This window comes from Dendrobates tinctorius, unplaced genomic scaffold (genome assembly GCF_039654945.1).
Source record: "Dendrobates tinctorius isolate UK_male_01 unplaced genomic scaffold, ASM3965494v1 ptg000020l, whole genome shotgun sequence".
NCBI lineage: Eukaryota > Metazoa > Chordata > Amphibia > Anura > Dendrobatidae > Dendrobates > Dendrobates tinctorius.
Window position 1 is genome coordinate 40,327,749 of NW_027361688.1, and position 26,781 is coordinate 40,354,529.

Here is a 26,781-nt window from a genome sequence, read left to right on the forward strand (position 1 = left end):
TTTCATTACAGCATCTTGTGTATGGGATAATTAATTTAATATTTTGATAGACCTGACTTTTTCGAGACTCTACGATGTTAAATATCTGCACTTTTTTTTTTTCTTATGGGAGTGATTTTGCATTTTTGTTTTAATTTTTTTTATTTTTGCGTCTCTTCCAGGTACTTTTAATTTCAGGATGGCTTTATCAAACACTACTGTGTGCAAGAAAGTAATGAACTTCAGCGTAGCAAAGCAACTCTTTTGTAGTTATTTCTGTAGTAAGCCAGCCATGATGGAGTTGCTGTATGGAAAACATCTGTATCGAAATCATAAGCTTCCATACATTATCTCCATTCTAGTCATTCCTATAGTGATACTGCTAGATTGGAGGTGCTGTATGGAGGATGTCCTATAGACACCACTGTGTGCACAGAAATCATGAGCCTCCATACATTATCTCCATTCTAGTCATTCCTATAGTGATACCGCTAGATTGGAGGTGCTGTATGGAGGATGTCCTATAGACACCACTGTGTGCACAGAAATCATGAGCCTCCATACATTATCTCCATTCTAGTCATTCCTATAGTGATACCGCTAGATTGGAGGTGCTGTATGGAGGATGTCCTATAGACACCACTGTGTGCACAGAAATCATGAGCCTCCATACATTATCTCCATTCTAGTCATTCCTATAGTGATACCGCTAGATTGGAGGTGCTGTATGGAGGATGTCCTATAGACACCACTGTGTGCACAGAAATCATGAGCCTCCATACATTATCTCCATTCTAGTCATTCCTATAGTGATACCTCTAGATTGGAGGTGCTGTATGGAGGATGTCCTATAGACACCACTGTGTGCACAGAAATCATGAGCCTCCATACATTATCTCTATTCTAGTCATTCCTATAGTGATACCGCTAGATTAGAGTTGCTGTATGGAAGGCGTATTATAGACACCACTGTGTGCACAGAAATCATGAGCTTCCATACATCTTCTCCATTCTAGTCATTCCTATAGTGATACTGCTAGATTGGAGGTGCTCTATGGAGGATGTCCTATAGACACCACTGTGTGCACAGAAATCATCAGCCTCCATACATTATCTCCATTCTAGTCATTCCTATAGTGATACCGCTAGATTAGAGTTGCTGCATGGAAGGCGTACTATAGACACCACTGTGTGCACAGAAATCATGAGCTTCCATACATCTCCATTCTAGTCATTCCTATAGTGATACCGCTAGATTGGAGTTGCTGTATGGAGGACGTCCTATAGACACCACTGTGTGCACTGAAATCATGAGCCTCCATACATCTTCTCCATACTAGTCATTAGCGAGCCAGCTAGATTGGAGCAATCGTCTTTTCTCTTTTTTCGTGGCACTCTATGTTCTGCTTCCATAGCACACCATATTCTAGAAATGATTGCCTACAAAAGCATTGCTTCATGGGTAGAAGTCCGCATCTCCTGGACGGTACCAGATTTGTGTGGTTTTGTAATACGAGTCTGATGGGCTCCGCTGATTTTATGTATCTGACCACCTCAGCATTGAGATCTATTTAGTAAACCACAGTGTGACTCCACCAGCAGAAGAGAGACCCCATGTTTGAACTCCAGTTAAGAAGAGGTTGTTAATGATTACAAAAACTTAGCTGCTCGGTTCCGTTCTGCGTGTGGCTTCTGCTGCGGCTGGCTACCTGCTATGTTCTAGTTCCCCTGCACAGTACTTGGCTAGGATTGTCTTTGTGGAGGTCGCATTTGTAAATGAGCCAAGCGCTGCTCCCACAATCTGAAAGTGATTGGATATTGTAGCTGCCCCACAGAAATAATTATGACTTCTCCATAAACATGCACAGAGTAAAATGATGTAACCTTTCTAAGGTTGTAATGTGGCCGGACGGATCGGAACCACTTTTATTGAAATGCTTAGGAAAACAATAAGAAATGAATAAGAGCAGAGGAAGCCTCATCTTTTCTTCCTGCGAATTTTGGTCTTTATATTTTCCTTCAGCATTGTGGTCTTCAGTTTCTTCAGTTTGGGACGCTTGGCCATCTTTATTTCCTTTAGAATTTTCCGCTTCCTTTCTTGTTTTGCTGGTTTCGCTTGCTTATACTCTTCTGACTTTTTCACATTTTTATCCTCTCTTTTGGAGGTCCCTTCAGTTGTCTTCTGAAGTTTCTCTGTCTTTCGTGATGATTTATTGTCTTTTTTCGATGTCTCGCCATCTTTTTTCTTCTTGTGGTCACCTTTAGCTTTCTTTTTTAATGCCAGGCCTTGAAATGTCTTCTTTCTCCGAGTATAGCTGTCATCATCATCGCTGTTATCACTATCCTCATCCTCTTTTTCTGTTCTCCAAAATGTTCTTAGTGGTGCTCTTCTGAAAGGAACTGCTATATAAAGTACAGTGGTTAGTTTTACAGGTATATGTAAAGCAGAGCCCCCCACCTTTGTTTTAAATGGTCCATAATCACAACTTAAGATAAGTGTCTGATAAGTGGGAATCCACTGGTTAGGGTGATGGGTGTCATGTGTGACCTGTTTGCATTTGGTTGCTGCTACACTAGTGTCTTTGTGATGGATGAAGATAGCTGAGCTATATACATGACTGTCAAGAATCGCAGTCTGGGAGGTCCCACAGATCCACCCGCTGTTATCTTTGGAGCAAACAGCTCTATGCTGCCCCCTATCGCTTGGACAATTATGCGACTGATCGGCAATCAACAGAGGAGGCCGCAGGCTGTTTCCACTAATGGGAAGCTGACAGTGAGCATATGGTGTATATATACCTCCGACTCCAACTCATGGAATATATGTATTTACCCCTGTTACGGTCACTGAGGACCCCACGACAACTCGCTGCCACCAACAGTCGTGTTTTACAGGCTGACTGGAGGCCTGGTTCTGGTAGTGTAAGGCTTTGGTAAGCGGGTTACAGAACAAATGGAAGAGAACTATTAAAATTTATATAAAGGGGACAAAACAATACAGCATATACAGTTACATAAAATGAATAAAACTTAAGAAACTTATTGCGCTGATCAAAGATTTGATTTGGCCTAGTGAAGGAGAACGCTTCAAATGAAAGACGTCCAGCGAGTGAAAATCACGCATGCACTGATATGTACAGTTGAAACCAGAAGTTTCCATACACTATATAAAAAGACACATCTGCATGTTTCTCTCAATCTCTGACATGAAGTCAGAATAAACCTTTCCCGTTTTAGGTGAATTAGGATTACCATAATTATTAACCCCTTCGCGACCCAGCCTGTTTTCACCTTTCTGACCAGGCCAATTTTTACAATTCTGACCACTGTCCCTTTATGAAGTTATAACTCTGAAATTCTTCAACGGATCCCACTGATTCTGAGATTTTCTTGTGACATATTGTACTTTATGGTAGCAGTAAAATTTCTTCGATATGACTGGCGTTCATTTGTGAAAAAAACTGAAATTTGGCAAAAATTTCACTATTTTACAACTTTTAATTTTTATGCCCTTAAATTGGAGAGTCCTATCACGCAAAATGGTTAATAAATAACATTTCCCACATGTCTACTTTACATCAGCACAATTTTGGAACCAAATTTTTTTTTCGTTGGGAAGTTATAGGGGTTAAGAGTTGACCTGCGATTTCTCATTTTTTTTCAACAAATTTGTACAAAACCATTTTTTTAGGGACCACCTCACATTTGAAGTCACTTTGAGGGGTCTATATGAAAGAAAATACCCAAAAGTGACACCATTCTAAAGACTCCACTCCTCGAGGTGCTCAAAACCACATTCAAGAATGAACCCTTCTGGTGCTTCACAGGAATTTTTGGAATGTGGAAGAAAAAATAAACATTTACTTTTCTTTCACAAAAACTTTAATTTAGACCTAATTTTTTTTTACTTTCGCAAGGGTAACAGGAGAAAATGGACTATACATTTTGTTGTGCAATTTCTCCTGAGCATGCAGCTTTATTCTTTGGGTCAGTACGATGAAACAGTACGATGATTACAGTGATACCTAATTTATATCATTTTTTATGTTTTGGTGCTTTTACACAATAAAAACTATTTTATTGGAAAAAATATTATTTTTGTATCACTTTATTCTGAGAGCTAAAACTATTTTTCTGATGGAGCTGTATGGCGGTTTGTTTTTTTTCGGGACAAGATGACGTTTTCAGCGGTACCATCATTTTTATTTACATCCGTCTTCTTGATCGCGTTTTATTGCACTTTTTGTTTGGTATGTTGTTTTTTATTTTTTACGGTGTTTACTGAAGGGGTTAGCTAGTTTTATAGAGCGGGTCGTAATGGACGCGTTGGTACCAAATATGTGTACTTTTATTTATTTATTTATTTTGTATTTACATGTATTTATTGCTAAACTATTTAATTTTTTTTATTTGGGGATTTTTTTTAAAAATTTTTACATTATAAAAGTTTTTTTGTTTTTTTTTAACTTTGTTACATTGTCCCAGTATCGCTGATCTGACACTTAGCACTGCTGAGTGTCAGAGCACTGATCTGACAGGCAGGGAAGGAGGCATGCCGACGCAAGCCACCTCCCTGCAGGACCCGGTTGGTCCCCGTGGCCATCTTGGTGCTGGGGGTCTCCATGGAGACCACCAGAATGACGCAATCACATTGTGTTATTCTGATGGAAGCGCGCAGGGAGCCCCCTCCCTGCACGATGCTTCTCTATGCTGCTGTCACTGACAGCAGCATCAGAGAGGTTAAATGCTCACGATTGGTGCTAGAGCAGATCGTGAGCGTTGCTGAGGGGTGTCTGCTGTCACATACAGCTGATACTCGCACCTGATCGCCGCGGTGATCGTGCTGCCGTACACTAGAACTGCTTCGGGAAGAAATGCAATTCCCGCAGAACAGTACTAGTACGGTGAAGGTCGTGAAGGGGTTAATATTTGATAAATTCCACAATAATGAGAGAGAAAATGTTGCAGTTCATTTTTATTACTGCAAAGTCAAACGTTTACAAACGCTAAGATTACTATGTCTTTAAATGATTCTGGACCACCCATATGATGGCATCATGTGAATGGAAGCTTTTGGCAACATTTGAGTTAGAGACACACGTGTGGATGCATTTTAATGCACACCTAAAACACAATGCATCTTTGTTTAGCTTCATGGGAAAGTCTCAAAAAATCATCCAAGATACCAGGAAGAGAATTGTGGACTTGCTCAAGTCTGGCTCATCCCTGGGTGCAAATTTTAAGATACCTGAAGGTGCCTTGTTCATCTGTATAAATAATTATATGCAAGTACAAACAAGATGGGAATGTCCTGCCATCATACCGCTCAGGAAGGAGATGGGTTCTGTGTCCCAGAGATGAATGTGCCTTGGTTTGACATGTGCATATCAACCCAAGGAGAAAAGCAAAAGACCTTGTGAAGATGATGGCGGAAGCATGTAAGATTGTGTCAATATCCACAGTGAAACGAGTACTATATCAACACTCTGCCAGAAAGAAGCCATTACTCCAAAAGAAACATAAAAAAGCCAGACTAATGTTTGCAAATGCACACAGGAACAAAGACCTTAATTTTTTCAGACATGTCCTGTGGTCTGATGAAACTAAAGTGGAACTTTTTGGGCATAATGACCATCATTATGTTTGGAGGAAAAAGGGAGAAGCTTAGAAGACAAAGAACACCATCCCAACTGTGAGACACGGGGGTGGCCGCATTATGTTGTGGGGTTGTTTTGCTGCAGGAGGGACTGGTGCACTTCACAAAATAGATGACATCATAAGAAAAGATTATGTGGCAATACTGAAGCAACATCTCAAGACATCAGCCAGGAAGTTAAAGCTTGGGCGGAAATGGGTCTTCCAAATGGACAATGACCCGAAGCACACTGCCAAAATGGTAACAAAATGGCTTAAGGATAACAAAGTCAATGTTTCGGAGCGAACGTCAAAAAGCCCTGATCTCAATCCTATTTAAAATTTATGGGCAAAGCTGAAAAGGCCGGTGTGAGCAAGGCGGCCTACAAACCTGGATCAGTCACCCCAGTTTTGTCAGGAGGAATGGACCCAAATTTGGACCAACTATTGTGAGAAGCTTCAGGAAGGATATCCCAAACGGTTCACCCAAGTCATTCATTTTAAGGGCAATGGTACCAAACACTAATGAAATGTATATGTAAACTTTTGACCTTGCAGTGAGAAAAATGCCTTAAAACATTCTATTTCTCATTATTCTGGCATTTGGCAAATATTAATAATTATGGTAATCCAATTGACCTAAAATGGGAAAGGTTTATTCTGATTTCATGTCAGATATTGAGAAAAACATGCAGATGTGTATTTTTATATAGTGTATGTAGACTTCTGGTTCCAACTGTATCTCTCTACATTGGACACAGATCGTAATATGTCTTGACCTTTTATCAGCACCTGAATTACATCCTTCCCCAGTGATGACGTCCCGTGGGCCGGGTTGTCAGATGTTCTCAGCCCTTCATGATTTTATGAAATTCCCAACTTATGCGATCACTTCACTTCTGATGATTGCACGCCCATCCTTTTGTTTTCAGCGTAGATTAGCCACTGCCAGAGGAGTCTGTTGACAGCTCTCTCCATTGAAAAAACAAGATTGCTGAGCCGAGTGCTCGTGTGTATGGAGGAATCAGGAGAGGTATCTCTCAAACTAACAATTAACTAATAATACAATGTAATTAGCTCAAAATAATTAATAGAACAAGTGGTTTCTCCAAAATTCAGTATAAAATGCCACTTTTACTGACTACTCCATTCTCAGGATTATTCTCCCCTTTAGTAGCAGAGCCCCTCTGGCTGTTATAACCTGCGGCAGACACGTTACAAGTGCTTCTCGATAAATTAGAATATCATCAAAAAGTTAAATTCAGTTCTTCAGTACACAAAGTGAAACTCATATATTATGTAGTCATTACAGAGTGATCTATTTCAAGTGTTTATTTCTGTTACTGTTGATGATTATGGCTTACAGCCAATGAAAACCCAAAAGTCATTATCTCAGTAAATTAGAATACTTTTATAACACCAGCTTGAAAAATTATTTTAAAATCCGAAATGTTGGCCTACTGAAATGCATGTTCAGTAAATGCACTCAATACCTGGTTGGGGTTCCTTTTGCAGCAATTACTGCATCAATGTGGCGTGGCATGGGGATGATCAGCTTGTGGCACTGCTGAGGTGTTATGGAAGCCCAGGTTACTTTGATAACAGCCTTCAGCTCGTCTGCATTGTTGGGTCTGGTGTCTCTCATCTTCCTCTTGACAATACCCCATAGATTCTCTATGGGGTTAAGGTCAGGCGAGTTTGCTGGCCAATCAAGAACAGTAATACTGTTTGTTTGTAAACCAGGTAGTGGTACTTTAGGCAGTATGAACAGGTGCCAAGTTCTGCTGGAGAATGAAATTTCCATCTACAAAAGGCTTGTCGGCAGGGGAATCTTGAAGTGCTCTAAAATTTCCTGGTAGACGGCTGTGCTGACTTTGGTCCTGATAACACACAGTGGACCTACACCAGCAGATGATATGGCTCCCCAAACCATCACTGATTGTGGAAAGTTCACAATAAACCTCAAGCAACATGGATTGTGTGCCTCTCATCTCTTCCTCCAGACTCTGGGACCTTGATTTCCATATGGAATTCAAAATTTACTTTCATCTGAAAACAACACCTTGGACCACTGAGCCACAGTCCAGTTCTTTTTCTCCTTGGCCCAGGTAAGAGGCTTCTGGCGTAGTCTATTGGTCATGAGTGGCTTGACACAAGGAATGTGACACTTGTAGCCCATGTCCTGGATACATCTGTATGTGGTGGCTCTTGAAGCAATGACCCCAGCAGCAGTCCACTCCTTGTGAATCTCCCCCAGATTTTTGAATGGCCTTTTCTTAACAATCCTTTCAAGGCTGCGGTTATCCCAGTTGCTTGTGCACCTTCTTCCACTCAACTTTCCATTAATATGCTTGGATACAGCACTCTGTGAACAGCCAGCTTCTTTAGCAATGACCTTTTGTGGCTTATCCTCCTTGTGGAGTGTGTCAATGACTGCCTTCTGAGCATCTGTCAAGTCAGCAGTCTTCCCCATGATTGTGGAGCCTACTGAAACAGACTAAGAGGCCTTTTTAAATGTTTAGGAAGCCTTTGTAGTTTTTTTTTAGTTATTTATTCTAATATACTGAGATAATGACTTTTGGGTTTTCATTGGCTGTAAGCCATAGTCATCAACATTAACAGAAATAAACACATGAAATAGATCACTGTTTGTAATGACTATATATAATGAGTTTCACTTTTTGTATTGAAGAACTGAAATAAATTAACTTTTTGATGATATTCTAATTTAGTGAGAAGCACTTGTACATAGCAAGACACCGGCTTCTGGCAGCGTTCCAGAGGAATCTAATTCCTCACAGGCAATGGCCTCCTGATTGTTATATCTACTGTGGCTTTTCATCTTTCATCACTGTCAGTTAATCGGGTTCAGCTTGATTCTTTTTAAATGAAAGATCGAGCTGCTTGTACTGGACTGATGTGGCGGTGACCATGTCCCACCATGTCCCCTCCTCCCTTTACAGACAGAAGAATAATCCATTCTATGACCATCCCGAGCCCAAAAGCCTTACCGTTCCTGTTCTATATATTGTTGCCGCATCCACTGGGTGCGAGCAAAAGTAGAATTGTGCAAAATAAAATTGAATCAAATTAATTTGCTTAATCCCCCAGTCCTATATGGATTTTTTTTCTAATTTCACACAACCGTTTTGAGAACCATGGTGTCCTAATGTTACCTGGAGTTGTCTTGTATGTAGGTAAACCAGCCTCCACATCTTCTAACTGTGGCTTAAAACACCGTCTTCGTGACAACAGACCTTCTTCAAGATCGGCATATTCATCCTTGTGTCTGCAACTAAATTATAAAAGTGATGAGATGCCCCATCATAAAGCATGATGGCTATTGCCATCAGACACTGCACTGAGAAGAACTTACTAGATATAAAAGAAAAGAAACAGTCCAGCAATCACAGCCGCCAATATGAAGAACGTTCCTGCAACAACCACTCGGGCCAAGGTTGGATGTCCGGGGATCACTGCAAGAGAAAAACCATGTAATTGGGGTAAGAGAAGCAGAATCCATGACCTGGAAAACAGTCTTTCATGAATTCTACATGGGGTATATACAAAAATCAGACTAACCCCAAGCTTGGCGAAATGTGCATTGGGTGTGGTGACCAAACTGGACTCCTGGTCACCAGCATCATAATTGGTATATCAGTCTCCTACCTTTTTCCTTTTTTTTTTTCACAAAGAGGACCTGTCACCAGGTAAAAAATGGCCACTTTTTGTTTTTATTTTATTCCCACTGTTCCCCTTGGTATATCGTTGATTCTTTTTCTGTAAATCTACCATATGGTCTTTTTATAGTCTTTACAGAGGTAAAGTGTTTTGCATGGACCTCAGGGGCATGTCTTTAGGCTGCTCTGCATTATATTAACATGTGAACCACGCCCCCTTGTAAAGACGATAAAAATTAGTATTAAAATTAAAAAGAGCCCATACAAACTTATGCATTCAGAGATGCCAAATAAAATATTAAAAAAATAGTTTAGTTTATCTGTTTTACGCAAAAAATGGCTATATATGAACTCAATATTTTTCTTTTTACATTATTATTGGTCCTCCTTGGGGAACTGAACCTGTGATCACTTTCACTTGTGCTTTAATATTGTAATATTGCAGCGTATTGTAAAATCACCAAACTACTATAAAGCCTAGACACAAGCTAGACAGACATGGTTGTACGAACATGGCAGACATACCATAGATGTCTTCAGTGCCATCTGCACTCCACAATCACCTTCCCACCATTTCCAACCTCTTAAATACATTTGTCACAATTGTCTAAAAGTTTAAGCTGCAATGATCAGAGCTTGCTGCAATCCCAGCAGTACGACTCAGGAGCTGGCTGTAAAACACAGCCGACAGCCGTCCGGATACACATGCATGTCGAATGCTGCAAACTAAGACTTGGGGGAGACGGAGCTCCCCAGGCGCAGTGGCCCCAGCACTTGCCTGAGGTTGCCAGGTGCTGCCCTGGTCTATAACTTCCCTTTCAGGTGTAAGCTGGGCCTAGAAGTTTCAATCATAGTCAGACATATTGGATGCAATGACCTAATAAACCGTTGAGAATATGGCACTATAAAAAGATGGAGATTGCAGACAAACAATATTTACCTTTATTCCAGCATCGCTTGACCAGTTTGTGATAATGGGAAGTTGCTGTAAATCCTTTGAAAATACAGAAATATTAGTTAACTAGCTGAAGAGCCCGGCGCTGCCCGGGCATAGTAACTAACTGTGGTTAGTTATAGCAAATTATAATTATCCTCCATCCCATAGTCCCGTGCCCATATACCCATCATACATATCCACGATCCCATAGGCCCGTGCCCATATACCCATCATACATATCCTCCATCCCATAGTCGAGTGCCCATATACCCATCACACATCCTCCATCCCATAGTCCCATGCCCATATACCCATCACACTTCCTTCATCCCATAGTCCCATGCCCATATACCCATCATACATATTCGCCATCCCATAGTCGAGTGCCCATATACCCATCATACATATCCTCCATCCCATAGTCCCATGCTCATATGCCCATCACACATCCTCCATCCCATAGGCCCATGCGCATATACCCATCATGCATATCCGCCATCCCATAGTCCCGTGCCCATATACCCGTCATACATATCTTCCATCCCATAGTCCAGTGCCCATATACCCATCACACATCCTCCATTCCGTAGTCAACCATTATGACATCATAATGAGCGGCAGGGCTTGCAACCTATGATGACATCAGCGTCGCCATGCGCCATGGCAACCATTATGACATCATAATGAGGGGCGGGGCTTGACGCGCACACACTGTTTCCCCTGTATTTAAATAGTGGCATTATGACATCATAATGAGGGGTGGGGCTTGACACGCGCACACTTTTTCCCCAGTATGTAGACAGGGGCAAAATTGTTTGGTGAATTGGAATGCGCGGGGTTAAAATTTCGCCTCACAACATAGCCTAGGACGCTCTCGGGGTCCAGACGTGTGACTGTGCCAAATTTTGTGGCTGCAGCTGCGACGGTGCGGATGCCTATCCCGGACATACACACCCACATACATACACACACACACACACACACATACGTACACACACTTGAGCTTTATATATTAGATTGGACGGTAGGACCCAGCAAGACGATTAAAAATATGGGACAGTAGTTTTGCTAAATTATGTCTCAGGGATTATGAAAAAAAGCAATTCAAAATACCCATTTGTTATTGCAGCATTTGTAAAAGTTCGATCTATCAAAATCTAAACTAAATTTATCTGATCAGTAGACAGCATAATGAGAAAAAAAAAATCGAAATCGCCAGAATAAAAATTTTTGGCAGCCGCAACATTGCAATAAAAGGCGACAAAAAAAGAAACCTAGTATCTACCCCAAAATGGTATCAGTAAAAATATCAACTCAGGGTGCAAAAAGTAAGCCTTCACCCAGCCTAATGAGGGTTACCCAAAAATATGTGAATATTTGGAAAAGTACTTACCTGGTGGGGTAGTATGCGTGGGCAAGGAATCATGGCGCTGGTTGATGAGAGGCGCGCCTTCCACAGATGCTAATAGCAAACTCACGATTAGAAGAAATCGAAAGAGCATTTTAGCTTGAAGAAATATCGCTGAATGTGTAACACACAGGGAGTTATCGCTGAATGTGTAACACACAGGGAGTTATCGCTGAATGTGCAACACACAGGGAGTTATCTCTGAATGTGTAACACACAGGGAGTCTTGTTAGACAAAGCCTCTTCCTGCAGCGTCACTCCATATAACCACACATTCCGTGATGTCACAATGGAGATCTCACTGTGACATCACGAGGAGCGGAACACCAGTGATGTCACAATGGGTCCGATAACTGCAACTACTCAACATGGAGCAGCTCCATCCATCTATATATGATTAATATAATATTAATGTACGCTGCCCGGGCATAGTAACTAGCTGTGGTTATAGAAAATTATAATTATCCTCCATCCCATAGACCCGTGCCCATATACCCATCATTCATATCCACAATCCCATAGGCCCATGCCCATATACCCATCATACATATCCTCCATCCCATAATCGAGTGCCCATATACCCATCACACATCCTCCATCCCATAGTCCCATGCCCCTATACCCATCACACATCCTCCATCCCATAGTCCCGTGCCCATATACCCATCATACATATTTGCCATCCCATAGTCGAGTGCCCATATACCCATCACACATCCTTCATCTCACAGTCCCATGCCCATATACCCATCATTCATATCCTTCATCCCATAGTCCCGTGCCCTTATACCCGTCATACATATCCTCCATCGCATAGTCCAGTGCCCATATACTCATCACACATCCTCCATCCGATAGTCCTGTGCCCATATACCCATTATGACATCATCATCACCATGGCAACCGTTCTGACATAACCGTCACCATTGCAACTTATGATGAATCAGTGTCGCCCCCCCCATGGGAGATTGAGCTGTTTTCTGCCCCCCCATGGCACTTCGAGCTGGAATCTGGCACCCCCTTCATGGCAGATTAAGCCATCATATGGGACCCCTTAACCAAACCAGCAGACCCCTTTTGGGCATAGATCTAGGTTGTACATAAGTCCCCTAGTTCTGCATCCTTTGGTGACTGTTACTGTTATAGGGACACTTGTACCAGCTGCCTTGGATAGTGAGGTCTTGTTGCACGTTGGGTTTGTGATGAGGGAACTCTGCATCCTGTGTTTTTTGTTTTTTTTGTCTTTAATCCATCACTGTTGGTTTTCATAGAGGGACTTGCTGGCCTTGTTATGGGGTTCCTGTTATAGGCAGGCTCTGTTCTGGTTCAGTGTAAGTGTTGATGTTCTGCAGCATCCCGTTTACCATCTTCAATTTCTATGATTTCTGATCTATGGTCTCAATAAGCACTGACGTTTTTTGGTTGCAAACAGGGACGTTTTTAGGGGGGGATGGGGCGTGCAATAGCTCGGGGTGCCACCCAGCCAGGGGGCGCCTGCCTAGTGCCTAGCTGTCTGGGATTCAGCAGGTTCTCCCCGGTTCGGTAGAACCGGTTGTTAAAAATGCAGCTGGTTCCCCGAACCGGGGAGATTCAGAGCCGCGATCCGGTACTGTGCGGCCGTGCGCTCCGTTCTGTGACGCGGCCGTCAGCATACAGCCGCCCGCGTCACAGTGTATCGTGCAGGGAGCTGTGCACGGCCGTCACCTTGACAGCTTCGCAGCTCCCTCTCTACTTCCGGGTCAGGTGTCGGGCCTGCGCGATGACGTCATCACGCAGACGCCGACATGTACCCGGACGCTGGCTGCAGAGAGGCCCTGCTGGGGAGCGGCTGTGAGGTAAGTATGGGAAACTTTTTTTTTTATGAATTCAGTGGGTGAGGGGGCTGTACATGGAGGGGGGTGAATATGCTGCACATGATGGGGGGGGTGAATGGGGCTGAGCCTGTACATGATGGAGGGGGGGTGAATATGGCTGCACATGATGGAGGGGGGTGAGGGGGCTGAGCCTGTACTTGATGGAGGGGGGTGAAAATGGCTGCACATGATGGAGGGGGGTGCGGGGGCTGAGCCTGTACATGATGGAGGGGGGTGAATATGGCTGCACATGATGGAGGGGGGGGTGAATGGGGCTGAGCCTGTACATGATGGAGGGGGGTGAATATGGCTGAATATGATGGAGAGGGGTACAGGGGGCTGAGCCTGTACATGATGGAGGGGGATGAATATGCTGCACATGATGGAGGGGGGGTGAATGGAGCTGAGCCTGTACATGATGGAGGGGGGTGAATATGCTGCACATGATGGAGGGGGGGTGAATGGGGCTGAGCCTGTACATGATGGAGGGGGGGTGAATATGGCTGCACATGATGGAGGGGGGTGCGGGGGCTGAGCCTGTACATGATGGAGGGGGGTGAATATGGCTGCACATGATGGAGGGGTGTGTGGGGGCTGAGCCTGTACATGATGGAGGTGGGTGAATATGGCTGTACATGATGGAGGGGGGGTGCGGGGGCTGAGCCTGTACATGATAGAGGGGGGTGAGGAGAGTGAATGATAAATTGAAGCTGGGGGGGAGAGGAGAGCAAATGATCTATCTGGAGAACAAATAAAGAATTTTGAGTGTGGGGGAGTAAGTGATGTATTGAATGTGGGGTAGAGCAGTTGATAATGAATAGAGAGTGGGAGAGAAAGATGACAATGAATTGAGGAAGGAGGGGCATGTAAATATAATGAATCGGTGTTAGGGTTAGAGCTAGAGCGGGAGGTACATAGTGGGGGGGCGTTGAGGTTGAAGTGCCTGGTAATGAATTGGGGGAAAGAGTACAGGTGCTAATTTATATATTAAATGGGGAAAGTGACATTTATAGTTAGTGGGTGCACAGTGGTGGATTATAATTTATATTTAGAATGGTGGGTTGCATAATAACCAATTATGTATTAATGGTGGGTGCACGTCTGTATTCAGATGTGTAGTGTAGAAGGGAAAAAGTGGGGAATGTGCTCTGGAAGCCGTGCTCTAGGTAACTGTGTTATTTCATGCAGAGACGTGTCTTGGCTGGAAGAAGTGATGGCAGTCTGTGCTGGATGAAAAAGAAAAGCAAAGATGAAGGACTTCAGCTAGAGACGTCACTGGTGAGTCAGTGTGTTACCTGCACACTGACAGTAAATATAGAGTTCCTGTATACAATTGCACTGTGTTTTTAATTAATGATCAGTATTGTAGTATTCAGTCACTATCTGGTGGTAATATGTGGTCTGGTCATGGTGTGGCGCTATTTGTTTCTTGAATGTGGTATTAATCGGTGACTATGTGGTCTGGACATGGTACGGCGCTATTTGTTCCTTGTATGTGGTATTATTCGGTGACTATGTGGTGGTAATATGTGGTCTGGTCATGGTGTGACGATATTTGTCCGGGTATTCGGCATGTTAATGTTCGGGGGGGGCGCCTTTTCGATGTCCGCCCTGTTGGCAAAATTCCCTAGAAACTGCCCTGACCACTATGATAATAATAATAATAATAATAATAAGAAGAAGGTTAGCAGCGTTCGGATTACAATACAGTGGTTTTTCAAACCACTAAAATAATAAGAAGAAAAAGAATAAGTTAGCACTGTTCGGATTACAAGATAGTGCTTTCTTCAAAGCACTATAACTAGATGTGTATTTCCTGAAGGAAGTATACATAGGGCTTTGAAATGGTGCCCGGGCTGCCCCTTTAAGGCTATGTGCACACGGTGCGGATCCTCCCGTGGATTTTTCTGCGCGGTTTTCACTAAATCTGCAGGTCAAATGACCTGCATTTTTCCTGCGGATTTCTTCTTTTTTTTGCGGTTTTACTGCGTTTTTCTACTGCGATTTTCCACCTGCGGATTTGAAGAATGGAGCAGGTGGAAAACTGCAGCAAAACCGCACAAAAGAAGTCACATGCTGTTGTTTTTTTCCGCGGAAAAATCCGCAGCATGTGCACAGCGGTTTTTTTACATTGGTTTTAATAGTACTGTACATCACCTGCAGTTCTGCTGCAGATCCGCAGCGGCAAATCCGCTGTGGATCCGTGGTAGAAACCGCACTGTGTGCACAGGGCCTAAGAGAGACTTGCTTGCTGCCCCTGCAAGACTTTCAACTCAGGATCCCTTTTAACTCTGGGGAGTCCACTTTGGCTTATGGGACCCCTCAGGGTCTGATTTGGTGTGTGGGGCCCCTCAGGATCCGATTCGGTGGCCTGGGCTCCTCAAGGCTTGAATTGGTGGATGGGATCCCTCAGGGTCTGATTTTGTGGCCGGGGCCCCTCAGGGTCCGATTTGGTGGGCGGGGCCCCTCTGGGTCCGATTTGTTGGGTGGGGCCACTCTGGGTCCGATTTGGTTGGCTTGGCCCCTCAGGGTCCGATTTTGTGGCCGGGGCCCCTCAGGGTCCGATTTTGTGGGGTGGGGCCCCTCAGGGTTCGATTTTGTGGGTGGGGCCCCTCAGGGTTCGATTTTGTGGGCGGGGCCCCTCTGGGTCTGATTTGGTGGGCGGGGTCACTCTGGGTCTGATTTGGTGGGCGGGGCCCCTCTGGGTCTGATTTGAAGGCCAGGGTGGCTCAGCCTCCGATTTGTAGGCCAGGGTCGATCAGCCTCTGATTTGGAGGCCTGGGTGGCTCAGCCTCCGATTTGGAGGCCTAGGTCAATCAGCCTCCAATTTGGAGCCTGGGGTTACTCAGCTTTCGATTTGGCGTGCCGGCCCTTTAAGACTCATTTTGAGGCGCTGGCCCTTTAAGAATCACTTAGCCGCGTCGGCCCTTTAAGTGCCAGTTTGGCACACTTGGCTTCTAAATCCACTTTGGCGCACATTCTCTCTCTGGGGCATGCGTCATGTGATGAAGCTAGATTTGCATTTGTGCTTTGGGTTTCGCTTTAAGAGCTGATATTATCTGGCAGAAACTGTCCTGGCGGGGTCATGTAAAGTTTGTAGGCGTTGGCAGAGTACCTGGGTGTGCCTGCGCATATCAATGAGCTTAACTGCCATTTCAATCGCCTCAGGGCATGTTTTCTCTGTGGCAAAATTTCCCCAATGAAAAGCATTGAGACAGTGCATTCCAATGACGGGAAAATGTTTTTTCAAATGCAAATTGCTCAAAAACTACAAATCCGATTGACACGAAAAATACTTAGCACACCACTCGTGGACGCTGGCTTCGAAACGACGCCTCAACGGCGTCTGTGCGTGTAGCGGTTCGGGCCGCATTAATTGCGGAAATCAACTGAATAATAATAATAACTAGATGTGTATTTCCTGAAGGAAGTACAGATAGTGGTTTGAAATAGTGCCTGGGCTGCCCCTTTAAGAGAGACTTGGCTGCTGCCCCTGCAAGACATTCAACTCAGGATCCATTTTAAATGTGGGTGCCTCTCAGGGGCCACTTTGGCCTCAGGGTCTGATTTGGTGGGTGGGGCCCCTCAGGATCCGATTCGGTGGCCTGGGCTCCTCAAGATTTGAATTAGTGGCCGGGATTCCTCAGGGTCCAATTTTGTGGGTGAGGCCCCTCAGGGTCTGATTTTGTGGGTGTGGCCTCTCAGGGTCCGATTTTGTGGGTGTGGCCCCTCAGGGTCCGATTTTGTGGCCGGGGCCCCTCAGGGTCTGATTTTGTGGGGTGGGGCCCCTCAGGGTCCGATTTTGTGGGTGGGGCCCCTCAGGGTCTGATTTTGTGGGTGGGGCCCCTCAGGGTACGATTTTGTGAGTGTGGCCTCTCAGTGTCCGATTTTGTGGGTGTGGCCCCTCAGGGTCCGATTTTGTGGGTGGGTCCCCTCAGGGTCCGATTTTATGGGTGGGGCCCCTCAGGGTCTGTTTTTGTGGGTGGGGCCCCTCAGGGTACGATTTTGTGGCCGGGGCCCCTCAGGGTCCGATTCTGTGGCCGGGGCCCCTCAGGGTCTGATTTTATGGCCGGGGCCCCTCAGGGTCTGATTTTGTGGGTGGGACCCCTCAGGGTCCGATTTTGTGGCCGGGACCCCTCAGGGTCCGATTTTGTGGCCGGGGCCCCTCAGGGTCCGATTTTGTGGCCGGGGCCCCTCAGGGTCCGATTTTGTGGGTGGGGCCCCTCAGGGTCCGATTCTGTGGCCGGGGCCCCTCAGGGTCCGATTCTGTGGCCGGGGCCCCTCAGGGTCTGATTTTATGGCCGGGGCCCCTCAGGGTCTGTTTTTGTGGGTGGGGCCCCTCAGGGTACGATTTTGTGGCCGGGGTCTCTCAGGGTCCGATTTTGTGGCCGGGGCCCCTCAGGGTCCGATTTTGTGGTTGGGGCCCCTCAGGGTCCGATTTTGTGGTTGAGGCCCCTCAGGGTCCGGTTTTGTGGTTGGGGCCCCTCAGGGTTCGATTTTGTGGCCGGGGCCCCTCAGGGTCCGATTTTGTGGCCGGGGCCCCTCAGGGTCCGATTTTGTGGCTGGGGCCCCTCAGGGTCCGATTTTGTTGGTTGGGCCCCTCAGGATCCGATTTTGAGGGTGGGGCCCCTCAGGGTCCGATTTTGTGGCCGGGGCCCCTCAGGGTCCGATTTTGTGGTTGGGGCCCCTCAGGGTCTGATTTTGTGGCCGGGTCTACTCAGGGTCCGATTTTGATGGCGGGGCCCCTCAGGGTCTGATTTTTTGGGCGGGGCCCCTCAGGGTCCGATTTGGTGGACGGGGCCCTCAGGGTCCGATTTTGTGGCTGGGGCCCCTCAGGGTCCGATTTTGTTGGTTGGGCCCCTCAGGATCCGATTTTGAGGGTGGGGCCCCTCAGGGTCCGATTTTGTGGCCGGGGCCCCTCAGGGTCTGATTTTGTGGTTGGGGCCCCTCAGGGTCTGATTTTGTGGCCGGGTCTACTCAGGGTCCGATTTTGAGGGCGGGGCCCCTCAGGGTCTGATTTTGTGGGCGGGGCCCCTCAGGGTCCGATTTGGTAGGCGGGGCCCTCAGGGTCTGATTTTGTGGTTTGGGCCCCTCAGGGTCCGATATTGTGATTGGGGGCCCTCAGGGTCCGATTTTGCGGGTGGGGCCCCTCAGAGTCCGATTTTGAGGGCGGGGCCCGTCAGGGTCCGATTTTGTGGGCAGGGCCCTTGAGGGTCCGATTTGGTGGGCGGGGCCCCTCAGGGTCCAATTTTGTGGGTGGGGCCCCTCTGGGTTTGATTTTGTGGCCAGGGTCTCTCAGGGTCCGATTTTGTGGCCGGGGCCCCTCAGGGTCCGATTTTGTGGTTGGGGCCCCTCAGGGTCCGATTTTGTGGTTGGGGTCCCTCAGGGTCCGGTTTTGTGGTTGGGGGCCCTCAGGGTCTAATTTTGTGGTTGGGGCCCCTCAGGGTCCGATTTTGTGGCCAGCGCCCCTCAGGGTCCGATTTCGTGGCCGGGGCCCCCCAGGGTCCGATTTCGTGGCCGGGGCCCCTCAGGGTCCAATTTTGTGGCCGGGACCCCTCAGGGTCCGATTTTGTGGGTGGGGCCCCTCAGGGTCCGATTTTGTGGGTGGGGCCCCTCATGGTCCAATTTTGTGGCCGAGGCTCCACAGGGTCCGATTTTGTGGTTGGGGCCCCTCAGGGTCCGATTTTGTGGCCAGCGCCCCTCAGGGTCTGTTTTTGTGGGTGGGGCCCCTCAGGGTACGATTTTGTGGCCGGGGTCTCTCAGGGTCCGATTTTGTGGCCGGGGCCCCTCAGGGTCCGATTTTGTGGTTGGGGCCCCTCAGGGTCCGATTTTGTGGTTGGGGCCCCTCAGGGTTCGATTTTGTGGCTGGGGCCCCTCAGGGTCCGATTTTGTGGCCGGGGCCCCTCAGGGTCCGATTTTGTGGCTGGGGCCCCTCAGGGTCCGATTTTGTTGGTTGGGCCCCTCAGGATCCGATTTTGAGGGTGGGGCCCTTCAGGGTCCGATTTTGTGGCCGGGGCCCCTCAGGGTCCGATTTTGTGGTTGGGGCCCCTCAGGGTCTGATTTTGTGGCCGGGTCTACTCAGGGTCCGATTTTGATGGCGGGGCCCCTCAGGGTCTGATTTTGTGGGCGGGGCCCCTCAGGGTCCGATTTGGTGGACGGGGCCCTCAGGGTCCGATTTTGTGGCTGGGGCCCCTCAGGGTCCGATTTTGTTGGTTGGGCCCCTCAGGATCCGATTTTGAGGGTGGGGCCCCTCAGGGTCCGATTTTGTGGCCGGGGCCCCTCAGGGTCTGATTTTGTGGTTGGGGCCCCTCAGGGTCTGATTTTGTGGCCGGGTCTACTCAGGGTCCGATTTTGAGGGCGGGGCCCCTCAGGGTCTGATTTTGTGGGCGGGGCCCCTCAGGGTCCGATTTGGTAGGCGGGGCCCTCAGGGTCTGATTTTGTGGTTTGGGCCCCTCAGGGTCCGATATTGTGATTGGGGGCCCTCAGGGTCTGATTTTGCGGGTGGGGCCCCTCAGAGTCCGATTTTGAGGGCGGGGCCCATCAGGGTCCGATTTTGTGGGCAGGGCCCTTGAGGGTCCGATTTGGTGGGCGGGGCCCCTCAGGGTCCAATTTTGTGGGTGGGGCCCCTCTGGGTTTGATTTTGTGGCCAGGGTCTCTCAGGGTCCGATTTTGTGGCCGGGGCCCCTCAGGGTCCGATTTTGTGGTTGGGGCCCCTCAGGGTCCGATTTTGTGGTTGGGGTCCCTCAGGGTCCGGTTTTGTGGTTGGGGGCCCTCAGGGTCTAATTTTGTGGTTGGGGCCCCTCAGGGTCCGATTTTGTGGCCAGCGCCCCTCAGGGTCCGATTTCGTGGCCGGGGCCCCCCAGGGTCCGATTTCGTGGCCAGGGCCCCTCAGGGTCCAATTTTGTGGCCGGGACCCCTCAGGGTCCGATTTTGTGGGTGGGGCCCCTCAGGGTCCGATTTTGTGGCTGGGGCCCCTCGGGGTCCGATTTTGTTGGTTGGGCCCCTCAGGGTCCGATTTTGTGGGTGGGGCCCCTCATGGTCCAATTTTGTGGCCGAGGCCCCACAGGGTCAGATTTTGTGGTTGGGGCCCCTCAGGGTCCGATTTTGTGGCCAGCGCCCCTCATGGTCCGATTTCGTGGCCGCGGCCCCTCAGAGTCCGGTTTCGTGGCAGGGGCCCCTCAGGGTCCGATTTTGTGGCCGGGACCCCTCAGGGTCCGATTTTGTGGGTGGGGCCCCTCAGGGTCCGATTTTGTGGCTGGGGCCCCTCAGGGTCCGATTTTGTTGGTTGGGCCCCTCAGGGTCCGATTTCGTGGCAGGGGCCCCTCAGGGTCCGATTTTGTGGCCGGGATCCCTCAGGGTCCGATTTTGTGGGTGGGGCCCCTCAGGGTCCGATTTTGTTGGTTGGGCCCCTCAGGATCCGATTTTGAGGGTGGGGCCCCTCATGGTCCGATTTTGTGGCCGGGACCCCACAGGGTACGATTTTCTGGTTGGGGCCCCTCAGGGTCTGATTTTGTGGCCGGGTCTACTCAGGGTCCGATTTTGAGGGTGGGGCCCCTCAGGGTCCGATTTTGTGGGCGGGGCCCCTCAGGGTCCGATTTGGTGGGCGGGTCCCCCAGGGTCCAATTTTGTGGGTGGGGCCCCTCTGGGTTCGATTTTGTGGCCGGGGTCTCTCAGGGTCCGATTTTGTGGCCGGGGCCCCTCAGGGTCCGATTTTGTGGTTGGGGCCCCTCAGGGTCCGATTTTGTGATTGGGGGCCCTCAGGGTCCGATTTTGTGGGTGGGGCCCCTCAGAGTCCGATTTGGTTGGCGGGGCCCCTCTGGATCCGATTTGGTGGGCGGGGCCTCTCAGGGTCCGATTTTGAGGGCGGGGCCCCTCAGGGTCCGATTTTGTGGGCGGAGCCCCTGAGGGTCCAATTTGGTGGGCGGGGCCCCTCAGGGTCCAATTTTGTGGGTGGGGCCCCTCTGGGTTCGATTTTGTGGCCGGGGTCTTTCGAGGTCCGATTTTGTGGCCGGGGCCCCTCAGGGTCTGATTTCGTGGTTGGGGCCCTTCAGGGTCCGATTTTGTGGCCAGGGCCCCTCAGTGTCCGATTTCGTGGCCGGGGCCCCTAAGGGTCCGATTTCGTGGCTGGGGACCATCATGGTCCGATTTTGTGGCTGGGGCCCCTCAGGGTCCGATTTTGTGGCCGGGGCCCCTCAGGGTCCGATTTTGTGGGTGGGGCCCCTCAGGGTCCGATTTTGTGGCCGGGGCCCCTCAGGGTCAGATTTTGTGGTTGGGGCCCCTCAGGGTCTGATTTTGTGGCCGGGTCTACTCAGGGTCTGATTTTGTGGGTGGGGCCCCTTAGGGTCTGATTTTGTGGGTGGAGCCCCCTGGGTCCATTTTGGTGGGCGGGGCCACTCTGGGTCCGATTTGGTGGGCGGGGCCCCTCAGGGTCTGATTTGGTGGGCGGGGCCCCTCGGGGTCTGATTTGTTGGGCGGGTCTCCTCAGGGTCCGATTTGGTGGGCGTGGCCTCTCTCGGTCCGATTTAGTGGGCAGTGCCCCTCAGGGTCCGATTTGGTGGGCGGGGCCCCTCTGCTTCCGATTTGGTGGGTGGGGCCCTTCATGGTCCGATTTGGTGGGCGGGGTCACTCTGGGTCCGATTTTGTGGACGGAGCTCCTCAGGGTCCGATTTGGTGGGCAGGGCCCCTCTGGGTCCGATTTGGTGGGCGGGGCCCTTCAGGGTCCGATTTGGTGGGTGGTGCCACTCTGAGTCTGATTTGGTGGGTGGGGGCCCTCAGTGTCCGATTTGGTGGGCTGTGCCACTCTGGGCCCGTTTTTGGTGGGCGGGTCCACTCTGGGTCCAATTTGGAGGCCAGGGTGGCTCCGCCTCCGATTTGGAGCCTGGGGTCACTCAGCTTTCGATTTGGCGTGTCGGCCCTTTAAGACTCATTTCGGTGCGGCGGCCCTTTAAGAATCACTTTGGCGCTTCGGCCTTTTAAGAGCCAGTTTGGCTCACTGGGCTTCTAAATACACTTTGGCGCACATTCTCTCTCAGGGGCATGTGTCATGTGATGAAGCTAGATTTGCATTTGTGCTGTGGGTTTCGCTTTAAGAGCTGATATTATGTGGCAGAAGCTCTGTTCTGGAGATGTCATGTGACGTTCGTAGGCGTTGGCATAGTAACTGGTTCTGCCTGCGCATATCAATGAGCTCAACTGCCATTTCAATCGCCTCAGGGCACGTTTTGCCATTTCCCCATTCAAATGCATTGGAGACAGTGCAATCCAATGACGGGAAAAAAATTTTTCTAACGCAAATTGCGCAAAAACTACAAATCTGATCGACACGAAAAATACTTAGCACACCTCTCATGGACGCTGGCTTCGAAACAACACCTCAACGGAGTCTGTGCGTGCAGCGGTTCGGGCTGTATTAATTGCGGAAATCAACTTAATAATAATAATAACTAGATGTGTAATTCCTGAAGGAAGTACAGATAGTGGTTTGAAATGGTGCCCGGGCTGCCCCTTTAAGAGAGACTTGCCTGCTGCCCCTGCAAGACTTTCAACTCAGGATCCGTTTTAACTGTGGGTGCCTCTCAGGGGCCACTTTGGCCTCATGGTCTGATTTGGTGGGTGGGGCCCCTCAGGATCCGATTTGATGGCCTGGGCTCCTCAGGGCTTGAATTGGTGGCCGGGATCCCTCAGGGTCCAATTTTGTGGGTGTGGCCCCTCAGGGTCCAATTTTGTGGGTGGGGCCCCTCAGGGTCCGATTTTGTGGGTTGGGTCCCTCAGGATCTGATTTTGAGGGTGGGGCCCCTCAGGGTCCGATTTTGTGGCCGGGGCCCCTCAAGGTCTAATTTTTTGACCGGGGCCCCTCAGGGTCTGATTTTGTGGGTGGGGCCTCTCAGGGTTCGATTTTGTGGCCAGGGCCCCTCAGGGTCCGATTTTGTGGCCGGGTCCTCTCAGGGTCCGATTTTGTGGCTGGGACCCCTCAGGGTCTGATTTTGTGGGCGGGGCCACTCTGGGTCTGATTTGGTGGGCGGGGCCGCTCTGAGTCAGATTTGGTGGGCGGGGCCCCTCAGGGTCCGATTTGGTGGGCGGGGCCCCTCAGGGTCCCATTTGGTGGGCGGGGCCCCTCAGGGTCCGATTTTGTGGGTGGGGTCCCTCAGGATCCGATTTTGAGGGTGGGGCCCCTCAGGGTCCGATTTTGTGGCCGGGGCCCCTCAAGGTCTGATTTTTTGACCGGGGCCCCTCAGGGTCTGATCTTGTGGGTGGGGCCTCTCAGGGTTTGATTTTGTGGCCAGGGCCCCTCAGGGTCCGATTTTGTGGCCGGGTCCTCTCAGGGTCCGATTTTGTGGCTGGGACCCCTCAGGGTCTGATTTTGTAGGCGGGGCCACTCTGGGTCTGATTTGGTGGGCGGGGCCGCTCTGAGTCAGATTTGGTGGGCGGGGCCCCTCAGGGTCCGATTTGGTGGGCGGGGCCCCTCAGGGTCCCATTTGGTGGGCGGGGCCCCTCAGGGTCCGATTTGGAGGCCAGCGTGGCTCAATCAGCCTCCGATTTGGAGCCTGGGGTCACTCAACTTTCGATTTGGTGCGCCGGCCCTGTAAGACTCATTTTGGTGCGCCAACCCTTTAAGAATCACTTAGGCGCGTTGGCCGTTTAAGAGCCAGTTTGGCGCACTGGGCTTCTAAATCCACTTTGACGCACATTCTCCCTCAGGGGCATGCGTCATGTGATGAAGCTAGATTTGCATTTGTGCTCTGGGTTTCGCTTTAAGAGCTGATATTATCTGCCAGAAATTCTGTCCTGGAGGGGTCATGAAAAGTTCGTAGGCGTTGGCATAGTAACTGGGTGTGCCTGCGCATATCAATGAGCATAACTGCTATTTGAATCGCCTCACGACTGGCCCATGTTTTCCCTATGGCAAAATTTTCCAATTGAAATGCATTGAGACAATGCATTCCAATGACAGGAAAATGTTTTTTCAAATGCAAATTGCGCAAAAACTATAAATCTGATCGACATGAAAAATACTTAGCACACCTCTCGTGAACACTGGCTTCGAAATGACACCTCAACGGAGTCTGTGCGTGTAGCGGTTTGGGCTGCATTAATTGCGGAAATAAACTGAATAGTAATAATAATACTAGATGTGTATTTCCTGAAGGAAGTACAGATAGTGGTTTGAAATGGTGCCCAGGCTGCCCCTTTAAGAGAGACTTGCCTGCTGCCCCTGCAAGACTTTCAACTCAGGATACGATTTAACTGTGGGTGCCTCTCAGGGGCCACTTTGGCCTCATGGTCTGATTTTGTGGGTGGGGCCCCTCAGGGCCAGATTTTGTGGGTGGGGCCCCTCAGGGTCCGATTTTGTGGTTGGGTCCCCTCAGGGTCCGATTTTGTGGTTGGGTCCCCTCAGGGTCCGATTTTGTGGCCGCGGCCCCTCAGGGTCCGATTTTGTGGCCGTGGCCCCTTTGGGTCCGATTTTGTGGCAGGGGCCCCTCTGGGTCCGATTTTGTGGGTGGGGCTCCTCTGGGTCCAATTTCGTGGGCGGGACCACTCTGGGTCCAATTTGGTGGGCGGGGCCTCTCAGGGTCCGATTTTGTGGTTGGGTCCCCTCAGGGTCCGATTTTGTGGTTGGGGCCCCTCAGGATCCGATTTTGTGGCCGGGGCCTATCAGGGTCCAATTTTGTGACTGGGGCCCATCAGGGTCCGATTTTGTGGCCGCGGCCCCTCAGGGTCTGATTTTGTGGCAGGGGCCCCTCAGGGTCTGATTTTGTGGCAGGGGCCCCTCTGGGTCTGATTTTGTGGGCGGAGCCCCTCTGGGTCCAATTTGGTGGGCGGGACCACTCTGGGTCCAATTTGGTGGGCGGGACCACTCTGGGTCCGATTTGGTGGGCGGGGCCTCTCAGGGTCCGATTTGGTGGGCGGGGCAACTCTGGGTAAGATTTGGAGGCTGGGGTCGCTCAGCCTCCAATTTGGAGGCCGGGGTCGCTGAGCTTCCGATTTGGAGGCCGAGGTCAAAGAGCCTCTGATTTGGAAGCCGGGGTCGATGAACTTCCGATTTGGAGGCCGGGGTCGATCAGCCTCTGATTTGGAGGCCGGGGTGGCTCAGCCTCCTATTTGGAGGCCGGGGTGACTCATCCTCCGATTTGGAGGCCGGGGTGGCTCAGCCTCCGATTTGGAGGCCTGGGTCGATCAGCCTCCGATTTGGAGGCCGGGGTGGCTCAGCCTCCGATTTGGAGGCCGGGGTGGCTCAGCCTCCGATTTGGAGGCCGGGGTGGCTCAGCCTCCGATTTGGAGGCCGGGGTGGCTCAGCCTCCGATTTGGAGGCCGGGGTGGCTCAGCCTCCGATTTGGAGGCCGGGGTGGCTCAGCCTCCGATTTGGAGGCCGGGGTGGTCAGCCTCCGATTTGGAGGCCGGGGTGGATCAGCCTCCGATTTGGAGGCCGGGGTGGCTCAGGCTCCGATTTGGAGGCCGGGGTGGCTCTGCCTCCGATTTGGAGGCCGGGGTCGATCAGCCTCCGATTTGGAGGCCGGGGTCGATCAGCCTCCGATTTGGAGGCCGGGGTCGATCAGCCTCCGATTTGGAGGCCGGGGTCGATCAGCCTCCGATTTGGAGGCCGGGGTCGATCAGCCTCCGATTTGGAGGCCGGGGTGGCTCAGCCTCCGATTTGGAGGCCGGGGTGGCTCAGCCTCCGATTTGGAGGCCGGGGTGGCTCAGCCTCCGATATGGAGGCCGGGGTGGCTCAGCCTCCGATATGGAGGCCGGGGTGGCTCAGCCTCCGATTTGGTGTGTCGGCCCTTTAAGACTCATTTGGGTGCGCTGGCCCTTTAACAATCACTTTGGCGCGTTGGCCCTTTAAGAGCTAGTTTGGCTGACTGGGCTTCTTTTAAATCCACTTTGGCTCACACATTCTCTCTCAGGGGCATGTGTCATGTGATGAAGCTAGATTTGCATTTGTGCTGTGGGTTTGCTTTAAGAGCTGATATGTGGCAGAGGCTCTGTGCTGGGGTTCAAGTGAAGTTCGTAGGCGTTGGCATAGTAAGTGGGTCTGCCTGCGCATATCAATGAGCTCAACTGTCATTTCAATCGCCTCAGGGCACGTTTTGCCATTTCCTATTGAAAAGCATTGCGCAAAAACTACAAATCCGATCGACACGAAAAATACTTAGCACACCTCTCATGGACGCTGGCTTCGAAACGACACCTCAACGGAGTCTGTGCGTGAAGCGGTTCGGGCCGCATTAATTGCGGAAATCAACTTAATAATAATAATAATAAGAAGAAGAAGAATAAGTTAGCAGCGTTCGG

The 26,781-nt window shown here is 49.7% G+C and overlaps 1 protein-coding gene across 1 annotated transcript in view; it reads right to left on the reverse strand.

The window, feature by feature from the left end:
- Positions 1 to 1,656: 1,656 nt before the first annotated feature.
- The window catches only part of LOC141083177 (uncharacterized), a 70,056-nt gene continuing 44,931 nt past the window's right edge, over positions 1,657 to 26,781 (reverse strand). The window contains exons 2-4 of the mRNA XM_073567344.1: positions 8,990 to 9,163; positions 8,790 to 8,908; positions 1,657 to 2,382 (exon numbers count right to left, since the gene is read on the reverse strand). Coding sequence (XP_073423445.1) covers positions 1,958 to 2,382; positions 8,790 to 8,908; positions 8,990 to 9,163 — 718 coding nt within the window. The 3' untranslated portion in view covers positions 1,657 to 1,957. The remainder of the gene's footprint in view (positions 2,383 to 8,789; positions 8,909 to 8,989; positions 9,164 to 26,781) is intronic.